The sequence below is a fragment of the Amblyomma americanum genome, chromosome 2, assembly GCF_052857255.1.
Source record: "Amblyomma americanum isolate KBUSLIRL-KWMA chromosome 2, ASM5285725v1, whole genome shotgun sequence".
NCBI classification, from domain to species: Eukaryota; Metazoa; Arthropoda; class Arachnida; order Ixodida; family Ixodidae; genus Amblyomma; species Amblyomma americanum.
Genome location: NC_135498.1, coordinates 93705647 through 93729436, shown reverse-complemented (window position 1 = coordinate 93729436; position 23790 = coordinate 93705647). Strand labels below are relative to the sequence as shown.

General features: G+C 52.0%; 1 protein-coding gene across 1 annotated transcript in view; it reads right to left on the bottom strand.

Moving 5' to 3' along the window:
* The window catches only part of Gprk1 (G protein-coupled receptor kinase 1), a 106736-nt gene extending 83175 nt beyond the window's left edge, over positions 1-23561 (bottom strand). Inside the window, exon 1 of the mRNA XM_077654929.1 lies at positions 23194-23561. Coding sequence (XP_077511055.1) covers positions 23194-23306 — 113 coding nt within the window. The 5' untranslated portion in view covers positions 23307-23561. The remainder of the gene's footprint in view (positions 1-23193) is intronic.
* Between the last annotated feature and the right edge of the window lie 229 nt (positions 23562-23790).

Below are 23790 nucleotides of genomic sequence, written 5' to 3'. Positions count from 1 at the left end.
ATATGTCGTGAGCGAGAGAAACTTTCTTTCAGAGTCGTCAACCCCCTCCAGAGATTATGAGCCCCAGACAGTCGCAACAAGAACCCTACAGCGTGGCCCAGTAGCAAACTCGATGGCACACCCTGTATAATTCGGAGAAAAAAAAAAGTGCGCCTACAGGTTCCAGCTTGAGAAATAAAATGAAGGCAGACGGTTACGCTTGTTCCGACTGTGTCTGCGGACCACAGGCAGAACCATGTTTTGTATTAAGGCGAAAGCCTTTAATGGCTCATGCTAGCGTCCATCCGTTACGCTCTCTGTGCACGATCTTTGCGCATGATGGGATTCGAACCACCATCCTTCCGTTCCTCAGCAGAGCGTGCTAACCACTACGCTACTTACTGCCAACGCACATGTAGTTCTCCTTGCCTAGGACGCTGGAGAGTGTTTGCGGAAAGGCGTCGAATCAGAAGGATGCCTCCAAAACGCCATCCAGCGTCTCTATATAGCATTTAAGACTCGCAAACAATAGTGTACTTCATCAACAACTTAACCACACATCAGTGACGCAAGCAGCAAACCTCGCGCTAAAGGCTTTCCCCTCACCGCGCCTTAGGTGAACAAAGTGCCCCCTCAATTTCTTATATATATATATATATATATATATATATATATATATATATATATATATATATATATATATATATATATATATATATATATATATATATATATATATATATATATATATATATATATATTGTAGGGGTGTGTTTATTCGGTGAACCCAGATGATTCCAGCCGCTCAGGGGAGACTCGCAGCGAAGCGTCAGGCGTGGCGAAAGAGCAAGGCAGCGAACAACTTCTTCGTCCTTGAGAGCGGCAGCACGCGACGCATGTCAGTGGTTATATCGATGAAGATTACCACACTACAGTTTCCCCCCGGGCAGAGAAGGAGCCATCCTGGCGACTCATGGTGCCGAAAGGACAGACGGATCGTAGTAGGGCTTGATTCGGTCCACATGAACTATTTCGCGTCCACGGCGACGCAAGTCCGCAGATGGCGTAACGGGCTCAACTACGTAGTTCACAGGAGATGTTTTTTGAAGCACTCGGTATGGACCGTGATACCGAGCAAGAAGCTTCTTTGACAGGCCGGCGGTTGTGGCAGGAACCCAGAGCCACACCAGGGAGTTGGGCGCATATGAAGGCGCCTCACCAGTGTCACGATGGTGTTTTTGTTGCCATTGATTTTCCTTTGTGAGCGAACGAGCGAGCTGACGGCATTCTTCTGCATACTGGGCGGCGTCCGAGAGTGGCGTCGATTCAGAAACATCAGGGCGGTAGGGAAAAAGCGCGTCCATTGTGCAGGTTGGCTCGCGCCCGTAAAGAAGAAAAAAGGGAGAGAATCCAGTGGTGGTCTGTATCGCAGTGTTGTACGCGTAGGTTACGAAGGGAAGAACGTGGTCCCAGTTGGAATGAGCGTCGTTGACGTACATGGCCAGCATGTCACTCAGAGTACGGTTGAAGCGTTCTGTCAGGCCATTCGTCTGAGGGTGGTAAGAAGTAGCGGTGCGATGAATGATGCGACATTCTTTCAGTAGGGCCTCGAGAGCGTCGCACAAGAAAACGCGTCCGCGGTCACTGAGCAGTTCCTTCGGAGTCCCGTGGCGAAGAATCAAGTTGTTGAGAATGAACAAAGCAACGTCTCTTGCAGAGGCAGAGGGTAACGGTGATGTTTCAGTGTAGCGAGTCAGATGGTCTACTGCCACAATAATCCACCGGTTTCCAGCAGGAGTAGTCGGAAGAGGGCCATAGAGATCTATGCCAACGCGGTCAAACGGACGAGCAGGGCAGGGTAACGGCTGCAACGAAACAGAGGACTTCTGAGGAGTTTTTCGGCGTTGACAAGATTCGCAAGCGCGCACGAAATGTCTTACGAAGCGGTACATTCCACGCCAGTAAAATCGCAGACGTAGGCGTGTGTAGGTTTTCAATACGCCACCGTGAGCACATTGTGGGTCACCATGGTACGCAGCACAAATGTCGGCGCGGAGATGACGCGGGATGACTAGAAGCCACTTCCGTCCATCAAGCAAATAATTGCGGCGATAGAGAAGACCGTCACGAATGGAGAAGTGGTGTGCTTGGCGGACGAGCGCTTTGGAGGAATGACCGGGAGTAGGACTTGAGAGAAAATTCAAAAGTGCATTGATCCAGGGGTCATTCCGCTGCTCGGTAGCCATGTCGATAGTTGTAAGAGTCGACATATCGTAGGCACAGACGTGGTCAGACGAATTATCTCTAGGCAATGGCGAGCGGGAAAGAGCATCCGCGTCCGTATGCTTCAGCCCTGATCGATAAATGACATGAATGTCAAACTCCTGGAGACGAAGAGCCCAGCGAGCAAGGCGACCGGATGGGTCTTTCAGAGAGGCAAGCCAGCACAAAGCGTGGTGATCGGTCACAACGTAAAACGGTCGACCATACACATAAGGACGAAATTTTCCGATAGCCCAAATAATGGCCAAACATTCCCTTTCTGTGACTGAATAATTAGATTCTGCCTTTGTCAATGTTCGGCTGGCGTATGCCACAACATACTCGCTGTAACCAGGCTTACGTTGGGTAAGGACGGCACCAAGCCCAATACCGCTGGCATCAGTGTGGATCTCCGTAGGCGCAGCCGGATCAAAGTGGCGTAGAATGGGCGGCGAAACCAAAAGGCGGCGTAAAGTGTCAAAGGCTTTATCGCAGGCTGGAGTCCAGGCGGAAAGGTCGGAGCTGCCGGCAAGGAGCTGGGTCAGAGGAGCGATGATAGAGGCGAAGTTCAAGATGAAACGTCGAAAGTAGGAGCAGAGGCCGATAAAGCTCCGAAGCTGCTTCAGGGAGGTTGGCTTCGGGAACTCTGCAACTGCGCGAAGTTTGGTGGGGTCGGGAAGAATGCCGTCCTTAGAAACTACGTGGCCTAAAATTGTGAGTTTTCGAGCGGCAAAGTGGCACTTCTTCAAATTCAACTGAAGCCCAGCGCCGGCGAGACACGTGAGGACATCCTTTAGGCGGAGAAGGTGAGAAGAAAAGTCGGCAGAAAAAACTACGATGTCGTCCAGATAACAAAGACAGGTCTGCCACTTGAGTCCACGAAGAACAGTGTCCATCAGGCGCTCGAAAGTAGCCGGGGCATTGCAGAGGCCAAAGGGCATAACGTTGAACTCGTATAATCCATCCGGTGTTATAAAGGCAGTTTTCGAGCGGTCATTATCAGCCATCGGTACCTGCCAGTAGCCGGAGCGCAAATCCAAAGAGGAGAAATACTCGGCTCCCTGTAAACAGTCCAAGGCGTCGTCGATTCGCGGCAAAGGATAGACATCTTTGCGCGTGATTTTGTTAAGCCTACGGTAATCGACGCAAAACCGGATGGAACCATCTTTCTTGGTGACCAAAACAACCGGAGAAGCCCATGGACTGTTAGATGGCTGTATGACGCCCCGGCGAAGCATGTCGTCCACGTTGTCAGCAATGACTTGGCGCTCAGAGGCCGACGCGCGATAAGGACGCTGTCGTAAAGGTGCGTTTGTACCAGTGTCGATTGCGTGCGTAACGACAGACGTGCGACCCAGAGCAGTGTGAGGAAGGTCGAAGGCAGAAGTGAAGTTCTGTAGAAGAGCAGCGAGTTGATCGCGTTGTGCGGGTGGGAGATCTGCGTCAATAGCTTGTTGAAGAACATCGGGTGGCGTCGAAGCGGTCGCTGTATCGCAAGAGCTGAGCACATTAACGTCTAATGAAGTAGGCGTTGCAGGAAGAGTATTTACAAGCGCGGGATCAAGTTCTTCAATACGACCGAGACACTCGCCGCGTAGCAGGACGGACGGGCACGAAAATGGATTTGAGACGTACATTGCACTAAGGCCATCTTCGATCTTGAGGACCGCAAATGGAAGCAGGAGGCAGGGATGGCGTGAAGCGGCGTCGGAAGGTGTGAAGAAGACAGTCGAACTAATAACGCTTTCACAGGAGAGTGGAACGAGGGCAGCAGAAAATGGAGGAATGTCTGTGTCACTGGCGACGAGGAGTTTTGCAGGCCGGGTAGGGACGTCACACAAGACGGTATCACAAAGAGGTAAAAAGGAAACTTCCGCGCGGGCGCAGTCAATAACGGCATGATGAGTGGAAAGGAAATCGTAGCCCAGGATGATGTCGTGTGAGCAGCGAGACAGTACAATAAACTCGATGGTGTATAAGACGTCTTCGATGAGAACACGGGCCGTGCACGCCGCTGAGGGATGAATGCGCTGTGATGAGGCGGTGCGAAGCGAAAAGTCGGAAAGTGCGGTGGTCACCTTACGAAGACGACGGCAAAGAGCTTCACTGATGACTGATACGGCAGCGCCCGTGTCGACTAGAGCGAGTACTGCGACGCCGTCGACAAACACTTGAATTACGTTAGTGGGAGAACACCGAGGACTTGAAGAGTTCGAACCAAGCGCAGTTCTTGCCCCGGGAACTGCGACTGTTAGTTTCCCTCAACGGTGCCGGTAGAACGTCGGAGTGGGGACGGGGAACGGCGACGAGGGGAAGGTGATCGGCGAGCTGTGTACGTTTGATTGTCACGAGATACAAATTCGGAACTGGGCGGATTTCTCGGCGAGGGCTGGTCTGTATTGTAGGAGTAGTTCCATAGTTCAGGTCGAGAAGGTGGAAGGCGTTGGCGGCAAAGGCGTGCGACATGGCCCGGCAGCCCGCAAGAGTAGCAGATTGGTCGGTTGTCCGCGGTACGCCAAGGGTTCGTAGGGCGTTGGCGTACCCTTGGAATAGGGACATGGAATGCAGACCCAGGCAAAGGCGAAGGAAGGTTGGAAGGAGCGGCCTGGTAGGAAAGAGATGCTGATGGCATGAGCGGCCTGGCCGCAACTTGGGCGTAAGTCAGTGGTGCCGTTACTTGCGCTGGCACGGGGCTGGGCGGCAGCACAGGGCTGGGCGGGAGTATGGAGCTGGGAGGAAGAACGTCAGCGATGTGATCTTGAACGGCACGCCGTATGGTAGGGGCCAAAGACGGAGCCATGTCAGGAACAAGGCGGCCACTATCCTGTAACTGAGGGACCAGCGATAGCTGGCGGGCGACCTCTTCTCGAACGAAGGCTTTGATTTGCTGAAGTAAAGGGCTGTCCTCTGATGGGGTAGAACCGCCCAGCGCAAGTGTAGAGATGGCGTCGTCTCTAACACCGGACCGCCGGGTAGAAGCGCGCTTCTTACGAAGCACGTCGTAGCTCTGGCAAAGCTTGATCACGTCACTCACCGTGGCAGGATTTTTTACCCAGAGCATTTGGCACGCGTCGTCAGAGATGCCTTTCATGATGTTCTCGATCTTATCCGCTTCAGTCATTAGCGGATCGACACGCTTGCATAGGTCCACGATGTCCTCTATATAACTAGTGAACGACTCATCGACTTGCTGAGTGCGCTCACGCAAGCGTTGTTCTGCCCGGAGCTTGCGAACTGCAGGGCGGCCGAACACTTCTGCAAAATTCTTTTTAAATGCAGACCAAGATGGCAGGTCTGCCTCATGGTTGCGAAACCAGAGGTTCGCCACGTCAGTCAGATAAAAGATTACATTGCTTAGCTTGATAGCGTCGTCCCATCTGTTGTAGCTACTGACGCGCTCATATGCCGCCAACCAATCGTCGACGTCCTGGTCGGCTGTGCCACTGAAGAAGCACGGATCACGCTGCCGTAGAGCTCCAGAACACAGCACGGTGGTTGGGAGGGGCGACGATGTCGTGGCAGTGTCATCCGGCATGCTGGAAGCAGAGGGTAACGTGCGGCTTCTTAGTTCCAGGGTGGACGGGAACGTACCCAGCAGCACCTGCACCAATTGTAGGGGTGTGTTTATTCGGTGAACCCAGATGATTCCAGCCGCTCAGGGGAGACTCGCAGCGAAGCGTCAGGCGTGGCGAAAGAGCAAGGCAGCGAACAACTTCTTCGTCCTTGAGAGCGGCAGCACGCGACGCATGTCAGTGGTTATATCGATGAAGATTACCACACTACAATATATATATATATATATATATATATATATTAGAACGCGTATCAGGGGCTGGTCCCCGCGACGCTTTCGTTAAATAACTGCGCACGTGTTTCTACTCCAACGCGGCGCAACCCTCCGTGACGCAACGGTGAATGACGCGCGACTGTAAACGGTGTGCCACAACTGACCGGTCCGCCGACGCGGAACAAGACAAGGGCACGTTCCAAGGCTCACTTTCAATCACTGCCTCCATCTCACGACGTTCCCTTTCAATGTTGCAAACTCTCCCTACTGGGCGTCATTCCTTGATGGCCCCATTCTTGTACAATCAACCGGAGCGTGTATACACGAGAAGCCATATCCGTTCCGAAAAGAGACAATACCATATAAAGCTCTTTCTAGGCTCCCGAGGGAAAACAAAAGAAAAAAAGAGGAACGATTCGAGGACACGGGGTCGGAAGCCTAATTCAGCCCTTATTCAATTACTCGCCCAGCACGTTTTAAAATTCAGTTTCAATATGGCGAGCTCTTCTCCCCGGGTGCGTACGATTCCTTGCCCGCCGTATCTTTACTTTTTTCATTTACCGCGATGATAAGAGCCACTTTCCTCGTACGAGGCTAACAGCCAGGTAAAAAAAAAATACTGATAAAAGGGGGGGGGGGGGGGGCAAGCGAAGGCGAAGGCGCAGCCGCCGGTCGCCTCCCGCAGGAGCCATATAGGAGCCCGAAAGCACGGCTCAGGAAACGGCACCGAAAGACCGTGCAAGCGCCCTTACAGTCTCTGCGCAATATATAGTGCAGAAAGCGCTAGAAGTTCTGGAGTTGTTAGGTTTTTCAGAACTTGCAGCGTTCCCAGAACCACTTTAAAGGCTAACTCCACATGGCTCGCAGCCACAGCTGGTCCCCACTATAAGACTAATAACCACTGATCACCAAAGCGGGGCAGTCTGTCCCGTTCTACTTATTTTTGGACTGGAGTATACTGTGAGGCGATCGTCGGAGTAGTGGGTGACGCACGAAGCCAGTCCTGCGCCCACACATTTCAGAAAACAGCGTCAAATCCGCTCCTCTTCGCTTATGAGCCGCGCTGCATACCACACTGCCGCAGCTGCGACGCGTGACGCAAACCGGTCGGCACGCGGGGCGGCGCGTTACGTGTGGGCACATGCTCATTCCCGTTTCCGAACTCCCCCGTTCCGACAGGCCAGCTGCCGAACCCAGGGGCTCCCACAGCAACGCCTCCTCTATTTAAATGCCAGCCACATCGGTCGCTTCTCAGTGGGGACCCCTCTGGACGCCCCGCGGTTCATTAACTCGCCGCGACACGGCGCCACTTACGCGGTGCTGTGACGTAAGGCGGATGTATGGATCACTCCCGGAGCCGGCGGTTGGGGGCGTGGGGGGTCCTGTTTCAGCCACGTGTTATTTCTTCCGACTTTTTGCATTAAAAAATGGAGTTCAGCGTGGTTTCCTACGTAAAATTACGCCGCACAGTACACCGTAGGCACATCTTTGTGCGCACGCCACTCCGTCGCCCAAGCGTCACGTGACCTTCTTTGTCAAACGCGTGGGTTAAAAAGTTGACTGTTACAATTTAATGTACAAGTTAACAAGATTCACATTTTTTTTTTCTGACGCACGCCAACACACCGCAAATTACTACACCACAAAAGTCATCTTCGTATCTCAGAAATCCCACCTTTAAAAACTGACGGGCTTCGCTGAAACACACGGTGTATTCGTAACATTCTGCGCTTTAAAAACCAACGACTCATCACTGGCCGATGTGATCGCGCGCTCTAATCAAGCCACTCTCGTACACATGTAAGCCCCCGCGTTGGTTTCATGCAGCAGCACTGCTCAGAGGGGGATAAAAAGGCTCAGACGAGGAAGAACCCCACGTTCAACCGAGCGAGAGAGGAAAAAAAAAAACGCCGAACGTTACGATCAAATATTGAGCCGAACAAGTTTTCACAGGCAGCCCTTGAATGTGTTACACGCGCGACACAACCCTGCTCATCGCCAACTAATCCGTCGGCCCAGCCATCCTCGGACCATCGGCTTTACCGTAGAGGAAAGATGAGGACGGCGGGAAGATGAGCGTGCATAGCATAATACCCACGTGCGGAAGATTTTTTTTTTTTTCAACCATCTACTGCATCACCCTGGAGAAACCAGTGTCCTGTGAAACACGCCAACAGCAGTTGCTACGCTTGGCTTAAGTGGCAAGGGCAACACACATCATCGCTATGTGCCAACCCCCCCTCTATATCTCTCTCTCTCTCTCTCGTTCCCTGGAATCACCATGGTGCCTGCCAAATAAAGCGAATCTGCAGCTGCGTATAAGCGCGCACGCGCGCTCCGAAATCCACCGAACAAAAGCGGGAATAATAGCAAATATTTGGTGAATATATATCTAATAACGAACGGGAAGCGAGCACGAAAAGGGAGGGAGCATTTAAAACTCGCAATACGCAGGACGCATCGTTCCGGAGAGCACGGCCTTCGGCTATGCGGGCTTCTGCGTTCCAGGAACGGAGACAGCGCATGATGGAAACGAAGAGGGCAGGTATACAGCGCGCCACTGTCTGGCGAATAAGCCCCGAAACCGCACACTATACTTACACAACCCCCCAACTATCTGATCGCGGCAGTTCCGAAACTTATTCCCACAGGGCCGCCCACGTATTCAAATCGGGCCGTCGGAATCGGACCAGAACTTTAAGCGATTAGCAGACGGTCTCGACGCCTGCGCTAAGGTAAACGGGGTGCAGGTTACAAACTTTTGAGATGGTTGATAATCACAGTACAGTCTGGCAACACAATCTTCGGGACAGACGCTGTAACAGAAGTCCGCCGAGATAACAGTCCGTGAGATAAATTATTACCTGAAGCAAGAAACACATTTCAGCGTTTGCGAAGTTAACGGCGAATGGCGCCGCTCCCAGCTGGAGCATAACGCTAACCTCCGCCGCCAAGCGGCCACAGATAGCAGTCACGTTTCGAAGCAGAGTTCCACGAGGAAACACTAACACGGGCTCAATAAAGGATTCAGTCATCCGCACAGTCCGTCAATCAGTGAGCCGATAAGATCAAACAGCTCCCCAGCAGAACGTCATGGTGGCATGTGGAACTCTCACCAGTACGAGCGAACACGTACAGGCGCCCAAATCTTTAACTGGCGAGCGCGAGCGGCCACTTTTCCCTGCGTCAGCGCCGTATGCGAGGCTGAAAACAGTTTGAAGCTAAGCGCACGCCGACTAAGCGCTCCGAGCTGGGCTCATCGTCTGCTAGGCTGTTCCTTCTTTAGGACGTCACCCCCCCATTATCGCGCTTGAGACGAGTAGGCGGCGTGAGTAGGCGAATGGTTTTGCTCGCATTTCATGTTTCGAAGATCAGCGTCGTAGCAACCGAGCCAGCAAATAAAATGATACACCGAACACGCTCGATCACGCGAAAAACCGAAGAACATGGAGACGCTTCTACGCCGCAGTGGACCTGATCTGGCCAATGACGATGATGATCGGCTGCTGAGCCAGAGGCCGCCGGATTGAATCCCCAAGTCTGGTGACAATCACGAGGGCCGCCGCCATATAAGTGCCGATTAAGCCAGTATACTTGTCACTGCGGTTACGAAATGTAATTACGACAGTCATGGCAACTATGCCACTTAATCATAAAGCAGGCGCAGCAACCGACACAAAGCACGTGTTCACCACGCTGTTGCAACAGGCGTATACACCCACGCGGGTCGCTATCGGCGAATGCGTGTGCTGACGCCACTTACCAGAAAAAGAGAGTCGCGCCGCTATTACGACGCGAACTTCCGAATTGCACAAACGACGATTTTACAGATACCCCACACACATTCGTACAGCGTTCCAGACAACGACACCAACGGTGTAATCAAAGTCGCAAATGTAACGCCCAGGTAACAGTGACACCCGGGTTCGAACCCGACCGCGGCGGCTGCGTTTTTATGGGGGAAAAACGCTAAGGCGCCCGTGTGCTGTGCGATGTCAGTGCACGTTAAAGATCCCCAGGTGATCGAAATTATGCCGGAGCCCTCCACTACGGCACCTATTTCTCTTTATCTTTCACTCCCTCCTTCATCCCTTCCCTTACGGCGCGGTTCAGGTGTCCAACGATATATGAGACAGATACTGCGCCATTTCCTTCCCCCCCCAAAAAAAACAATTATTATTATTATTATTAACAGTGAAACGACACCGATTCCAACAAATTAAGTTATATTGGAATGAAAACGCCGTTCGTCACATCAAGGAGGCAGCATGCGGCTAACAGATGGTTGCACGGAAACGTACGCTCAACCGCTTCCGTTCAAAGCGTTCGGCAACGGGAAGGGGAATGTATATACCATCGCAGGTACGTCAAACAATCAGGTCGGGGAGAGTGTTGTAACGTCTGCGCGGGAAAGGCCGGAAACTCGCATCCGCACAACGATATAAGGCGAACGAAAGGGAGAACGCTGTGTGCATGGCGTGGTTCTCCACGCGGAAGCAACGTGCGCGGTTTGCTCTAGGAAAGCAATCACCTCGAGCGGAAGGGTTGCGATGCACCCTGAGGAAGCACCATGTCCTCATCTGGTGCACTTGTGTATAGCGAACTGGCGAAGCTGGCTCGGGGAAAACGCGACACGAAAGCCGTGCTGCGTGTGACGTCAGCGCCCGTTACACGGGCCCAGCTGGTCTAAATTAAACCGGAGACAACCGCTACGACGTCCTAACAGCCCGTGAGTCGCTTCGGGAAGTTATAAGCAGCACTTTTAACGAACTGTAGCCGTCTATTCGACCGCACACGTGTCCAACAATTCTGGACAAAGGCATTTTTGTGCGGGAAACCGTTTTTGAACGCAATTCTTTTTTTCACATCATGTAAGATCTCGCTATAAAAATCGAAACTATACGCAGATCGCCTGACGGCAGTCGCATTTTTTTTTATTAACGCTTTTGCTATCGTCAAAAGCGTTCCCCATTGATTTTCTACGGCAGTCTTGACAGTTCGATGTGATCGACGGAAACACGTTAAAAGAAAGATTTTGCTACATATCAGAATAATAAACTATTGCCTTCAATACTGTTATATTCCCATAACAGTATCTTACAATTTTACAATTTTCAAAAGTCGGCACAGAGCTCGAAGACGCAATATAACCCGTTCCTAGCTGCAAAGTGCGGCGGGATCACCGAGTCATCGGAGAATTCCCAGGATTTCGAAACCATTACCATCGCCACCTGGAGTGAAGTGGCGGACACGGGGGAGGGTCTTAATTTCCCAAGAACATCAACATCATTAATTATTAGCTGCAGTTATTCCTGTTTTCCTGCAGAATTATTGTATTTGGTTGCTGGGTAATGTACAATATTTAATTGATATTCTGGAAACAAATTTGATTTTTTTTATTCTAATTGGTTTTTGGGGAAAGGAAATGGCGCAGTATCTGTCTCATATATCGTTGGACACCTGAACCGCGCCGTTGGGGTAGGGATAAGGGAGGGAGTGAAAGAAGAAAGGGGTGCCGTAGTGGAGGGCTCCGGAATAATTTCGACCACCTGGGGATCTTTAACGTGCACTGACATCGCACAGCACACTAGCGTTTTTCCTGCATAAAAACGCAGCCGCCGCGGTCGGGTTCGAACCCGGGAACTCCGGATCAGTAGTCGAGCGCCCTAACCACTGAGCCACCGCGGCGGGTTCATTTGATTGCGGTATATCGATTTCCCCGGGCTCATAAACATACTGTTATCATCATCATCATCGCCATCACCTCGAGGGTCAACGGCATGTGTCGTTGTATGATCGTTGCAGTATATATGTCACATATCAGAACTGCGGCGTTTACCTGCTGGCAATCCGATTGTCATTAATGTGGACCGAGCTGTGGGCACTCTTTGTAATGCGTCATGCGCGCATGTGTAGTAATGTGGAATCCATATGGACCTTGAGATGGGGGTGGGTGCGGACCTGGTATGACGTCACATTACATCGTCGTCACGTGACTACGTTTGACGTCACGTTACATCGCTGTCACGTGACCTGGGATCACGTCACACTTATATGATGCAATCACTAATACTAATTAGTTTTAGCATTACATAATTACACTAATAATCATTGCTTAGGCATGTTGGTCAGTACATGTTAACTGGCATTATGTGACGTCATCATCTTTATCACGTGACTCGTCGGCTCGTGACGCCACATGGTGGCGTTTCTTCGGGCACTTTTTTGCGGATGTGACCTTGAAATTGAGCCATCTAATGCTTTCGCATTAATAAAAGAGGCCACTCTCTTCTACACAGACATAGATACAACGTGCCTCTGTTGGTGTACTACAGTCGCAGCTTGTTTTCGAAGGCAGCGTACAGAGAACTGAAAAGAGCGTTTGCTGGGTCGCAAAATTTTCATCTGCGCTGAGTGCACTCGCTACGCCGGATAGAGCTATAGAAATCGAAATATACTGATATGCGTCTAAGTAGCCGTCACATTGGATAGCGCATCGGCGACCAGTTTGTGTACATTCGCAATTCTCAAGTCTAAGAGGAGTGTCGTGAACCCCCTCCCAATTTCTGGTAGATAATGTAGAGGGTCTGTGTTTGTCAATGGCCCGTTCCTGCGTGAATGAGCGAGAGGCTACCAATAGTAACAAGTATACGCGAAGCAGTTGCCGAATACTGACACTGATAAGCTCACAATTAGTAAGTGAAGCAAACTTCAAGAAAAAAAGTTCCGTCCGACGTACTTACTAGTGGTCAGAGCTGGGCAACCTCATGAGGTTTCGACCTCATGAGGTCTACCTCAACCTCAAAATGACCTCATCCTCACGTCGTGAGGTGAGGTAGAGGTGAGGTCGGCGACGGCTCGAAATTTTGTGTGTGAGGCCAGCAAATCAGACCTCAACCTCACGCGTGATTTTGAGGTTTAGTGAGGTCGTCATTCAGTGAGGTCGAGACTTTTTGCAGTTGCCACGTCTTACTCCGACGAGTGCCGCTTCCGAAGCGGAGTTGCAACGCATCACCGCAGTGTTCATGCAATGACGCTTGCAGTGACGCTTCCCCGGCTTGGACGGAACCGGATGCCACAGTTCCCTCTTAGCTTCCGGTGCTGCACCGCAATGTCCGTCCAGTCCGAGTCTACAGGAAGACGCACCCCTCTGGTCTCCCCGGAAGGAGTGCTGCTGTCACATTCTCCCCCCCAAGCAAGACTGCTTCGTGTTCATGCTCGTTGCCGGCGCTGACGTCATGGCTCTTGCCTTGCAGTCGAATAAAGGGGATCCTGCTGTACATTACCAGCTGACTTAACAGAAACTGGAATAGTCGGCAGAGGCGAGAGAATGTGGTTCAGGTGGTTCCTAACTAGGACACCTGCTGATTTGATTAAAAAAGCACGAAGTCAGAAAAGCCAGTGTAACACCGTCGAAGCTTTTGACGGTGACTTCCCCTTTCGAACCTCACACTAATTCTGTACATTCCCGTTCCTTTGTGCAACCAGATGCGAATATAATTTCACTTTTATATCCTTCCGAATAACCTCTCTTTGGTCTCCTGTTCCATTTGTTCCTTCTCGCAAATTCACACATAATGCCGAAATTGGTTGGTTTTTTGGGGAAAGGAAATGGCGCCGTATCTATCTCATATAGCGTTGGACACCTGAACCGCGCCGTAAGGGAAGGGATAAAGGATGGAGTGAAAGAAGAAAGAGGTGCCCGTAGTGGAGGGCTCCGGAATAATTTCGACCACCTGGGGATCTTTAACGTGCACTGACATTGCACAGTACACGGGCGCCTTAGCGTTTTTCCTCCATAAAAACGCAGCCGCCGCGGTCGGGTTCGAACCCGGGAACTCCGGATCAGTAGTCGAGCGCCCTAGCCACTCAGCCACCGCGGCGGGTAATGCCGAAATACCGCAGCACGCGGCGAACGTATTAGCATTCAGGTGTTAGTTATAGCGGTAAAAAAAATGCAAAACTATAATGAATGCATGATGATGTGGGAGATTCGTTTTTTTAATGAAAATGTGTGAATAGAACTGATTACATGCTGGCGCTGTGCTGCCGAGTCGATGTTTCAAACCTTCTAATATGGCGTTTAATGGAGCACACTGCTGTTCGCTTCTGTTTTTAGTGTGCGATTTTTGTTTGCAAGTTTGTAATCATTGTTGTATTTTTTTTTCTTTTCTCGTATGGGATCAGTTAGGTTGGCGGCCTGCCTTGCAGACGACCAGGCACTACACGTTATCTTTCCTTTAACTGTTTTGCATAGACCCATCGTTCACCTTAAACGGCTTCGCGGAATGCTCGCGCGGTGCTCGTGGATAAAGAACGTCGAGGATGCTGGCGTACCATTGATCAATTCAGTTTTGAAGGAAAACAAGAGATTGACTTAAAGCAGCTTGTCTCAGACTGGTTGACGAAATGATACCCAGGCGAATGAGTATTTAGGCTGTTTTTTTTTTCCGGTGTGTGTGTGTGTGTGTGTGTGTGTGTGGGAGGGGGGGGGGGGGGGGGGGAGGCACGGAAAAAGATGTCGCTGCGGGCAAATTTGAGCGGAGAGCCATGGTGCTCTTGACAGAGAGCGCTGTTCCCGCTGCTCACTCTGTGCCAGTTGTTTTGACCCGTGTGATTTTAATAGTTGGCACAGTGTTCGAAGAGGTAATCTAGCCCTTTCTTTCAAAATACCGCGTGTTCACCGAGTCATCGGAGAATTCCCAGGATTTCGAAACCATTACCATCGCCACCTGGAGGGAAGTGGCGGAAACGGGGGAGGGTCTTGACCTCCCAGGAACACCAACATCATCATCCTTAATTATTAGCTGCAGGTATTACTATTTTCCCATACAATAATTTTCTTCGGTCGCTGGGTAATGTGCAATATTTATTCAATATTCTTGAAACTTATAATTTGGTAGCAACATATCAGACTTCCCCGGGCTCATAACGATACACTGTTATCATCGTCATCATCATCGCCATCACCTCGAGGGTCAACGCATGTGTCGTTGCACGATCTTTGCAGTATGTCAAACATGAGAACTGGCGCGTTCACCTGCTGGACAATTCGAATGTCATTAATGTGGACCGGGTTGCGGGCACTCATTGTAATGCGTCATGCGCGCATGTGTAGTAATGTGGGATCCATATGGATCTTGAAATGGGGGTGGATAGGGGCCTGGTCTGACGAGAAATTACATCGTTGTCACGTGAGTAGGTGTGATGCCATATTACAGCGCCGTCACGTGACTAGGTTTGATGGCACTTTACATCGCTGTCACGTGATCTGGTATGACGCCACACTCATACGATGTCATCAATAATTACGAATTAATCAGTATTCGCGCTGCCTACTTATATTAATTAGTATTAATTATGCGACGTCATCCTCTTCGTCACGTGACTCGTCGGCTCGTGACGACGCATGGTGCCGTTTCTTGCGGACACTTTGTTGCGCATATGAGCTTGAAAGTGACCCATCTAATGCTTTCGTATTAATAAAAGAAGCCGTTGTCTTCCACACAGACAAATACAAAGTGCCTCTGTTGGTGCACTACAGTCGCAGCTTAAGTGTTTTCGAAGGCAACATACAGAGGATTGAAAAGAGCATTCTCGCTATGCCGGAGAGAGCTAGAAAATCGAAATATACTGATATGCGTCTGCATAACCGTCGCATTGGAAAGTAGATCTAGGACCAGTCTCTTTATATTCGGTAACTATTCTCAAGCCTGAAAAGAGTATCGTGGATACCTCCCCCCTCCTCCCAATTTATGGTAGATGGTGTAGAAGGGCTGTGTTTGTCAATTGCCGGTTCGTGCGTGAATGAGCGAGAGGCTTCCAATACGAAGAGGTATACACGAAGCAGGTTGCCAAATATTTACACATATAAAGTACTCACCGACGTACTGGTGGTAACCGCGTATGGGACACCCCTGCCCGGAGGCCATATAATCTCTGAGGGTTCATCCCAGATAATAAGCTTCTCCTATTGCGTGCACATCAATAGTGTACGTAGACACCTTATTAAATAATATCATCATTTTGATTTTCGTGTCTCAGAGGATTCTCAAAATTGTTTTTAACTGAAAAATTTAGAAATCGCTTTTTGTTTTGTTTTTCGTTTATTTTTTAAAGGTCGAGCAGCCGACCTCAACCTGACAATTTGAGGCTGAGGTGAGGTTGAGTGACGTCAGCAGTGGCCTCATGAAAAGTGAGGTGATGGCGTCTAAGGAGACCTCTTCCTCAACTGATGAGGCTGAGGTTGAGTGAGGTCGACAAATTCTTTTTGAGGTTGAGGTGAGGTTCAGATTTCTGAGGTCAAATGCCTACTTCTGCTGGTGGCACCCGCGCAAGGGACACCCCTGTCCGCAGGCTTTAAACTCTCTGAGGGTTTATCCCAGATTATAAGCTTCTCGTATTGCACGCACATCAACTGTGTCTGTACATACCTTCTATTAAATAATCACAGAGCGCTTAATGCCGTGCCGCTATTGTAATAACTAGTCATCACAATGGCACCAGCATCATTTTGGCTTTCCTGTCCCACAGGATTCTCAGAATAGTTTTTTATTGAAAAACTTTTTAATCGCTTTTTATTTTGTTTTTTGAGGTGGAGCAGCCGACCTCAACCTCAACCTGAGGTTGAGGTGAGGTAGGGTGAGGTCCCCAGTGGCCTCAGTAAAAGTGAGGTGAGGGCGTCTAAGGAGACCGCAACCTCAACTGATGAGGTTGAGTGAGGTCGGCAAAATTTTTCTTGAGGTTGAGCTGAGGTCGAGATTTTTTTAGGTCAAATGGTCACCTCTGGCACTGCCCAGAGAGGTTCGCGTATCTTATGTGGGCTGCAGACTTCCCCGTTTTGTAGCAAGCGGACCCAGATAACGCTGCACTCTACATCTCCATCTCCACGGTATCTCAGTACTAGATGCAGAAAACCGCCGGTGCGATGATCGCCCAAGTCGGCGAATGTTTCCCTCACGTGCACTCCTGCATTAAAGCTCACTCCCTTAACTGCACGGGCGCCAGTCATCGGCCGTCGCTCCGGTGAGCCTGGCTCGGTGCTACCAAGCATTCAAAGCCGAGTCCACAGCCTGCGTACCAACACCAGCTTCAAGCCTCTCGCTCCAAAGTACCCCCTGGCCGTCGTCGCAGCGTTCCTGTATAAATGCTCCCGCGGGGATGTAGGAGCTGAAGTATACCTACCCTTTCCATGCCGTGCTGCAGGCGCCAACTGCACACAGCAGCCACCCCGCGAGCGCATTTCGTAACGACTCCCAGGCAGCGCTTTATTCAACACACGACGCTGCGCACTGTAGTCTGATACGAGCCAAGAGCTAAGCGGCTTTTCGCCGTCAAAGTCGCCCCTTCCAGTCAATGGCGTCGGCTCATTCACACGAACCTGCTAGCGTGAATTGCGTGACGATTCAGGGAGTGGCCTGACAACGCAGGTGGGAGAACTGCCCACTTTAACCTGCAACTCCCTGCATTGTCACACTTGCAGGGTCGTGAGAATCGGCCGACGACATTGGCTGGAAGGGGGTCCTTTGATGGGAAAGAGCCCCTTTTTCCTTGACTTATACCCGACTTGACTATCGGTCAGTGCAAAGCTGCGGAAAGCTCCCCAGTCCGACTATAGGGAATCGGCTCGGGAAGACGCAAGGCGTCATCCGATCAGCGGTGCAACGATGCGCGCGCAACACGCGGATCGAACGCCGCTCAGTCACCGGGAGAGGAGGGATGGGGGGGGGGGGGGGGGGGGCGCTTATGACGGCCACGCACGAATAAACAATGAGTGCGCTACGTCCACGGGCAGAACGAGAAGAAACACGGGGCGCAACCTTTCCAATGGCGGAGCAATCGGCAGAGAAGAGGCGGATGCGTGGGGATATAGTGCTACCCGATAGCGCTTAGTCACTTGTATTGGATGTGTGTTTTGTTCTTTGCGGACTGCGCATCGAACGCCTGTGCTGCAGAGCAGCCGAGAAGCCGCTTCTCGGCGTGATGTGCGCTCCCTCTATAAACACCGAGTCGTAGAGAAAAAAAAAACCTGAACAGCCCTCGCGTCACATATTGCTGTAATGAAGGCAGCCTGCCATCTTTGCTGGCTCGGGAGTGACGGCTCTAGCTCGGGCTGCTACACCACCTCTCATTTGGCTGCCGGCGCCTAACCTTATATCGCGCTGCTCGGCAGCCGGGGCTCTGGCCTCAGGTTCCCGATTAGCAAATCCCCTATCCCTGCAAGCCAAAATCTCGAAAGAAAAAAAAACGCTACCTGCATCCCAGCGTTCGCCCGAAACCTGAAACAGGTATGTGCAGCCTAATTCCAAGACTGCACGATTTACGTTGTGCACCAATAATGCTAGCGCGAAGTGTATTCCCTGGGTGCAAAGGGACTAAACCTCTTGTCCCATGAACTTTACCAAGGCGGGTGCACATCACCTCGGCCAAGGTAACGTGGGTAAAGCAACACGTTTGCTCGCTTTATTTGTTGTCTTTTTTTCTTCTTCTTCTAACGATCCAATCAACCACGCACTGCGGCAAGTCGGCGGATAGCTCTCGTCAAGCAAGCAACGCAATTCGCCAAAATGGAGGCCGCAGACGCGACAGAGCACAGAAGGTCAACGGACAGCTCTGGGCACACACCAGGCGACATTCAAGAAGAAGATTAAGTCGCTGGCGCATCGCACGTAAGGACTGCGCGATGTCTTCTTCCTTCGACGCCTAGCGGCATTCAGCTGGCCTCGCCTCGTGACACGGAAGCGATTCAGAACGTCGCACAATGCCTCCGCGTCAGCGTGCACTTAAAGGCACCGACTGCGTCGAACATACACGGCGCCGATTAATCTGAACGACCGAAAGTTAACGCACGCACGCCAGCTATAGTATAAGGGTACGCCGGGAATCTGCGCGCGGCGGGAGGTCGCGATTGCAAAGGTCGTTGTCGCGCCGCCCCGGCTTCTTGTGACCGGGCGAGGGAGCAGCTTGATCGATTGCGTTGTGTACACACCCCAAGGCGCCTGAACTACGCCGCTTCACACTAGGCACAGGTTGCTGCGTTCCCCATTCAGCTGCACGAGCACATTATACGCGGAGACAAGAGTCAAAGGGAGGAAACACAATGAGACGACGGTGATGAGCCGCGGTATATGGCAGCGAGGAGCTCCGGGTCGCGACAGATGTGCAGTAAGGTGCGTTACGGATACCTGCTGCGCGACTTGATCTACCCAGGGGCCTAATGGTTTTGTAGTGATCAGCGTAATGCTTCAATAAATGTGGCACTGTCCTGAAAGCGTGAAAGCATTGCTATGTCTGCTGCGACTTGGAAGAACTTAAGGGAACTCGCAATCAATGCAACAGCTGAAAATTATTATTAACGATGCCTCTTTATAGCTTGTACAAAGTGAAATGACAATACCAAAATCCGCAGCTGCACCGAATCTTGGACGCCGCCTTTAAAGCACTGTCACAAAGTTCACAAACATACTATATACTACTGCAAAAAAAAAAGGACATTGCGCCTGATTCGCAACACAAATTCATGGTAGAAAGCAAAACGGGTTCTGGTGCAAAGAAATCAGAAGAGTAAATCGGAGCCTTGCAGATAGAACTTTTAGGAGCAAATTGACTAAACCTGCCACTGACTGCAGGTGACATGGACTGCAGCTGAAATCTTGATTGCAAGTCAGTGCAAAAAAAAGTCTTGTAAGCACGCAAAGTTGACAACAATAACTCCCCTAGAAAAAGTGAAGTAATGTGAAGCACAGTCCGTACATAGTAAGCAGGGAACGATAGCATCTCCGGTGGCAAGCAAAGCAAGGTTAAAAACAAATGATGCAGCAACGAATGTACTATGTATGGCGTCACATCTGCAGTTGAGAAAGATCATCTACACATCATCATGACATCATTCGGAATGCAGAACTACTGAAGCATTTAGAACACCATATAAGCATCCATGACCCAACTTCGTCTGTTCGATATTGCGAACAGCCATTCAGATGTCACCTATACTGTTTAACTCATTGGGCAAACACGGCCTGACTGCATGGCTATGCCTACAACCATATGGTGGAATAACCGCAAAAATCGATGCGTAATAATGCACCGTGCATTGCACATATTGCGCAACAGCGTGCTGCTCAGAATGCGATTCACGGCCAAATTTCGCACTCATTAGCTGCCGAACGAGCCAACATCAAAGCACATCAACAAGGCACAACGTTAATTCAAGCGCCTCGCATTTACATAAGAACCAACGCAGGTCCCTGCATAGACGCACCGACAGGCACGGTACAACGAGAGGATATAAATACGCCCGCACTGCAACCACGGTGAGGTGAGAACAAAGCGACGCCCTTCAGCGGTGTGCCCAACGAGCCATGAGCAGCAAACATGGTGTGCTTGGGAGAGAGCGAAAGGGGGGGCAGGTAGGCTAGGCCGCGTAGGCGGATAATCCCACCTCATCCCAAGCGCGACTGACAGGTTGATGAGGCACATCCGCGCGTGGCAGACCACGCCGAGGCGTCGCTTCAAAGAAAAAAAAAGAAAAAACGCGTTCTTGGTCCAAGTTGAAGCAGTCAGGCATTCCTGCACGCACAAAGTTCGTCCATCGCGGAACAGCTCCGGCGCCGCGCGTCACAAAGCACGCGGTTGCAGGGATTCCTCGCGGACAGTACTGCCCACTCGCCAAAGGCCGCGATAATCAGTCTGTGCTGCCGTTTTATCCCCTATCAATAAACGCACGGCAATCGAGATAGCGCGCCTGCTCCCTGCGCGTCGCACTCGGTGACGCCCGCGCGGCCCGCACAACCCACGCGTATCTTTTAATTTGTTTTTGCCGAGGTGGAAAAAATTGCTCAGCTGTCACAATGAAAAAAAAACTGCAATAATGATAGGCAAGTCCTTGATTGCAGGAAACAATAGCAGAAGCACTATTTGTGCGCCGCGCAGTGAACTCGCTGTCGTTTCTTCGAGGCGTCCTTCTCCATATTGCGCCCAAGCTTGAAGAGGGGCGCCGTTGTACTGTGCGCGCCTACACGCATTTGATCAAACGCTGTCAAGAAGCGCGCAATCCCCACGACTCGGCCAGCCCATCCAGGCGACCACCGCGAACGATTTCTTCTTCCAACAACTTACTGCATGCGTGCTACGGTACGCGAAACACACACACTGTACAGCGCGCGGGTTTCACTCCAAAAACGCACCATCAATCACACACGCTCTAGTCGAAGGTCCGTCCGCGCTCGATACACGCGCACAACGTTCGCGAGAGGAGCCAGCTTTCTCGCACTGCCAGTCAGCCGCGGCCTCTCCATTTTCTTTCTTGCCGCTAGCTGCTTAGCTGTTTGCGCGATCGAACACGACGTCCCCACGGCACAGCTCGCGCGCTTTTTCACGCAGCCCGGGCACGCAAACTCACGAGGGACACGACACGGCGCTTTCGCTGCCGACTCGTCGATGATCCTCCACCCCCTTCCCCACGTGTGCAGTAGCAACGGCAGGCAGCTAGCCGATTATACGTCCTGACGAGAGCGGCGTTGCCAGCGTCGCGTCGCTGCCGTGTGTCCTCCCGGGCAACGCCGGGCCGTCATTAGCAGCCGCACTGCCAGCGCGGCAGGAAAGAAAAGGACCCCGGCCGGGGAGCCTGTCGATTATCCCGTTTGTTATTGTTACCGCGCGTATATATATACGAGCAGCAGAGGAAAAGCCGCCGGCCGCGCAGCACGCTACTGCCGGGAAAGAGAGCGGGAAGGAAGGAAGGAACCCCCAAAGAAAAACAAACAGAATAAAAGAAGAAACGAAGGGCAAAAAAGAAAGGTCGGCCAGTCAACGAGCCGGAGCAGCGGCTCGGAGAAGTCGGTCGACAGAGCCGCTTCCTTTTGCTGTTCTTGTTCTCCCCGGAGAAGCAGCAGCTCCTCGCGTGCTGACCGACCCCACGATGGGCGCGTGCGTGCGTTGGCGGTGGGCCCACCGTAAAACATAGCCCATTGCTGCTGCCGCTCGTCGCCCTTTTCCGCCGCGGCCAACCTTCACGCACCACGAGGAGAGGGGGCACGCACGAAACGTTTAGGGCGGACGCGTGTAACGAGTACTGCGGGAGCCAAGGATGCGGAGAAAAACAAACGAAAGGATGGAAAGAAGAAAGAAAACATCAATCCGAAGAACGACAACGGCGATCACCGCAGCAGCAGCAGCCACATAACTAGCCCCGACACACGGCGACGTTCAACCCGGACCTTCGTAGCGCGGAGGGAAGCGCCGCAAGGAAAAACATCGCGCTCCCGTTTCTCTGGCTGCTCTTTGCGAAAGCCCCCGACAGTAAGAGACAACGTGGAGAAGTCGTCGGAAGGCGGGAAGGGAGGGGGCGACAGGATTTCCGAAACACCCGTCGTAGCCGCGCTGTCCTCCGGATCCTCTAAAAGGGCCCGACCCCCGCCTATTCAAGAGGCCGTTGTCGGACAAATGGATTAAGTTCCGCCAACGAGCGCCGGCTGCAGCGCCTCGTCCGACGTCCTACGCTGGCTTGGCAGGATGGCCATCGCGCTTCGCCACACAGCGCGCAAGGGGGGAAACAAGTAAAAGAGAGGAAACAAGGAGCCCAAAAGCGCTTAAAAGTCAACGCCGCCGCCGGCACACGGCGGAAACTGTGCGGGGCGAAAAAAAAGGAAACGAAACCGCGGCCAGGCTTTCACTTTTGCTTTTACTTGTTTCGCTTTTTCCCTCGTTTCGCTTCTTTTTCGTTCGGCGAAAGGAAAACAATGCGGCGCGCTTACGATGCATTACGTTGTTTACAGCGCAAGCACAATACTCGTGCCGAGATGAGGACCGAGCGGGGGCAGCTGCCGAGAATGCGAAGCAGAGCTACTGCGATCAGTCGTTGCTGCGCTGCGCGCTTTCGAGGAATAAACACTTCCCGTTGCTCGCCGTCCGCTCGCTGCAAAACGATGAGAAAACGCCGGCCTGCTGTGCATCCGACGGGTTTCAGTCAGCGTGCACATGAACGACGGTGGCAAAGAATAGAAAGCGACTAGTACCCGGCCAAGCACACAGTTTTCCGGAGCAGGTTGCACAGGGATATATCACACGGTGTACACACTCCACTGAGACAGGCTCCGCCGAGAGCGCGCGCTCATGTCAGGTGCGCGGCGCAGGCGGGCCGCGTACGGTGCGGCGAAAAGCCTTACCTCGGATCCGGAAGCACAATTTTTTTGCTCGCGCGGGCGGCCGGCGTGGACTTGCTTTTCTCCATGGCCATGAGATAGCTGACATCGGCCAGCACGGCTTCGAGGTCCGCCATCTTTGACGTCTAGGCCTAGCCCCCCCCACTGGGCCAGGGGACCAGTCGCCTCCGAGTCCGGGCCCCCTAGGGGAGTCGGTCGCGCACAGGCTCGACGGCGGCGGCTGAGCTCAGCGCGACGGCGAGTCGCTGTCGAGTTCCGAGCAGGCCCACATGATGCGACGGCACGCACGCACGCACACACACACGCCGAGCGCGATGCCCGCACGGAATGACGCTCCGAGCAGCCGCGCTGCCGATTCCCCCGGCGACGACGGGTAGCGGCAGTTTCGTGCCGCGTGCACCAGACGGCGGCACGCGACGCGCCCGTTCGCCCCGGCGGCCGATCTCGTGATTCGAAGCTTTAGCTTCTTTGCGCTCTTTGGCCTTTCGAGCGCTGCGCCTTTCCCCCCAAATCCCTAAAGCTGTTAGCCTGCCTGCTTAGGATTATTGCTTATCCCGCTTGCGCTGTTGACGCACTCCAGCTTCTTGACCAGTCCGCGGC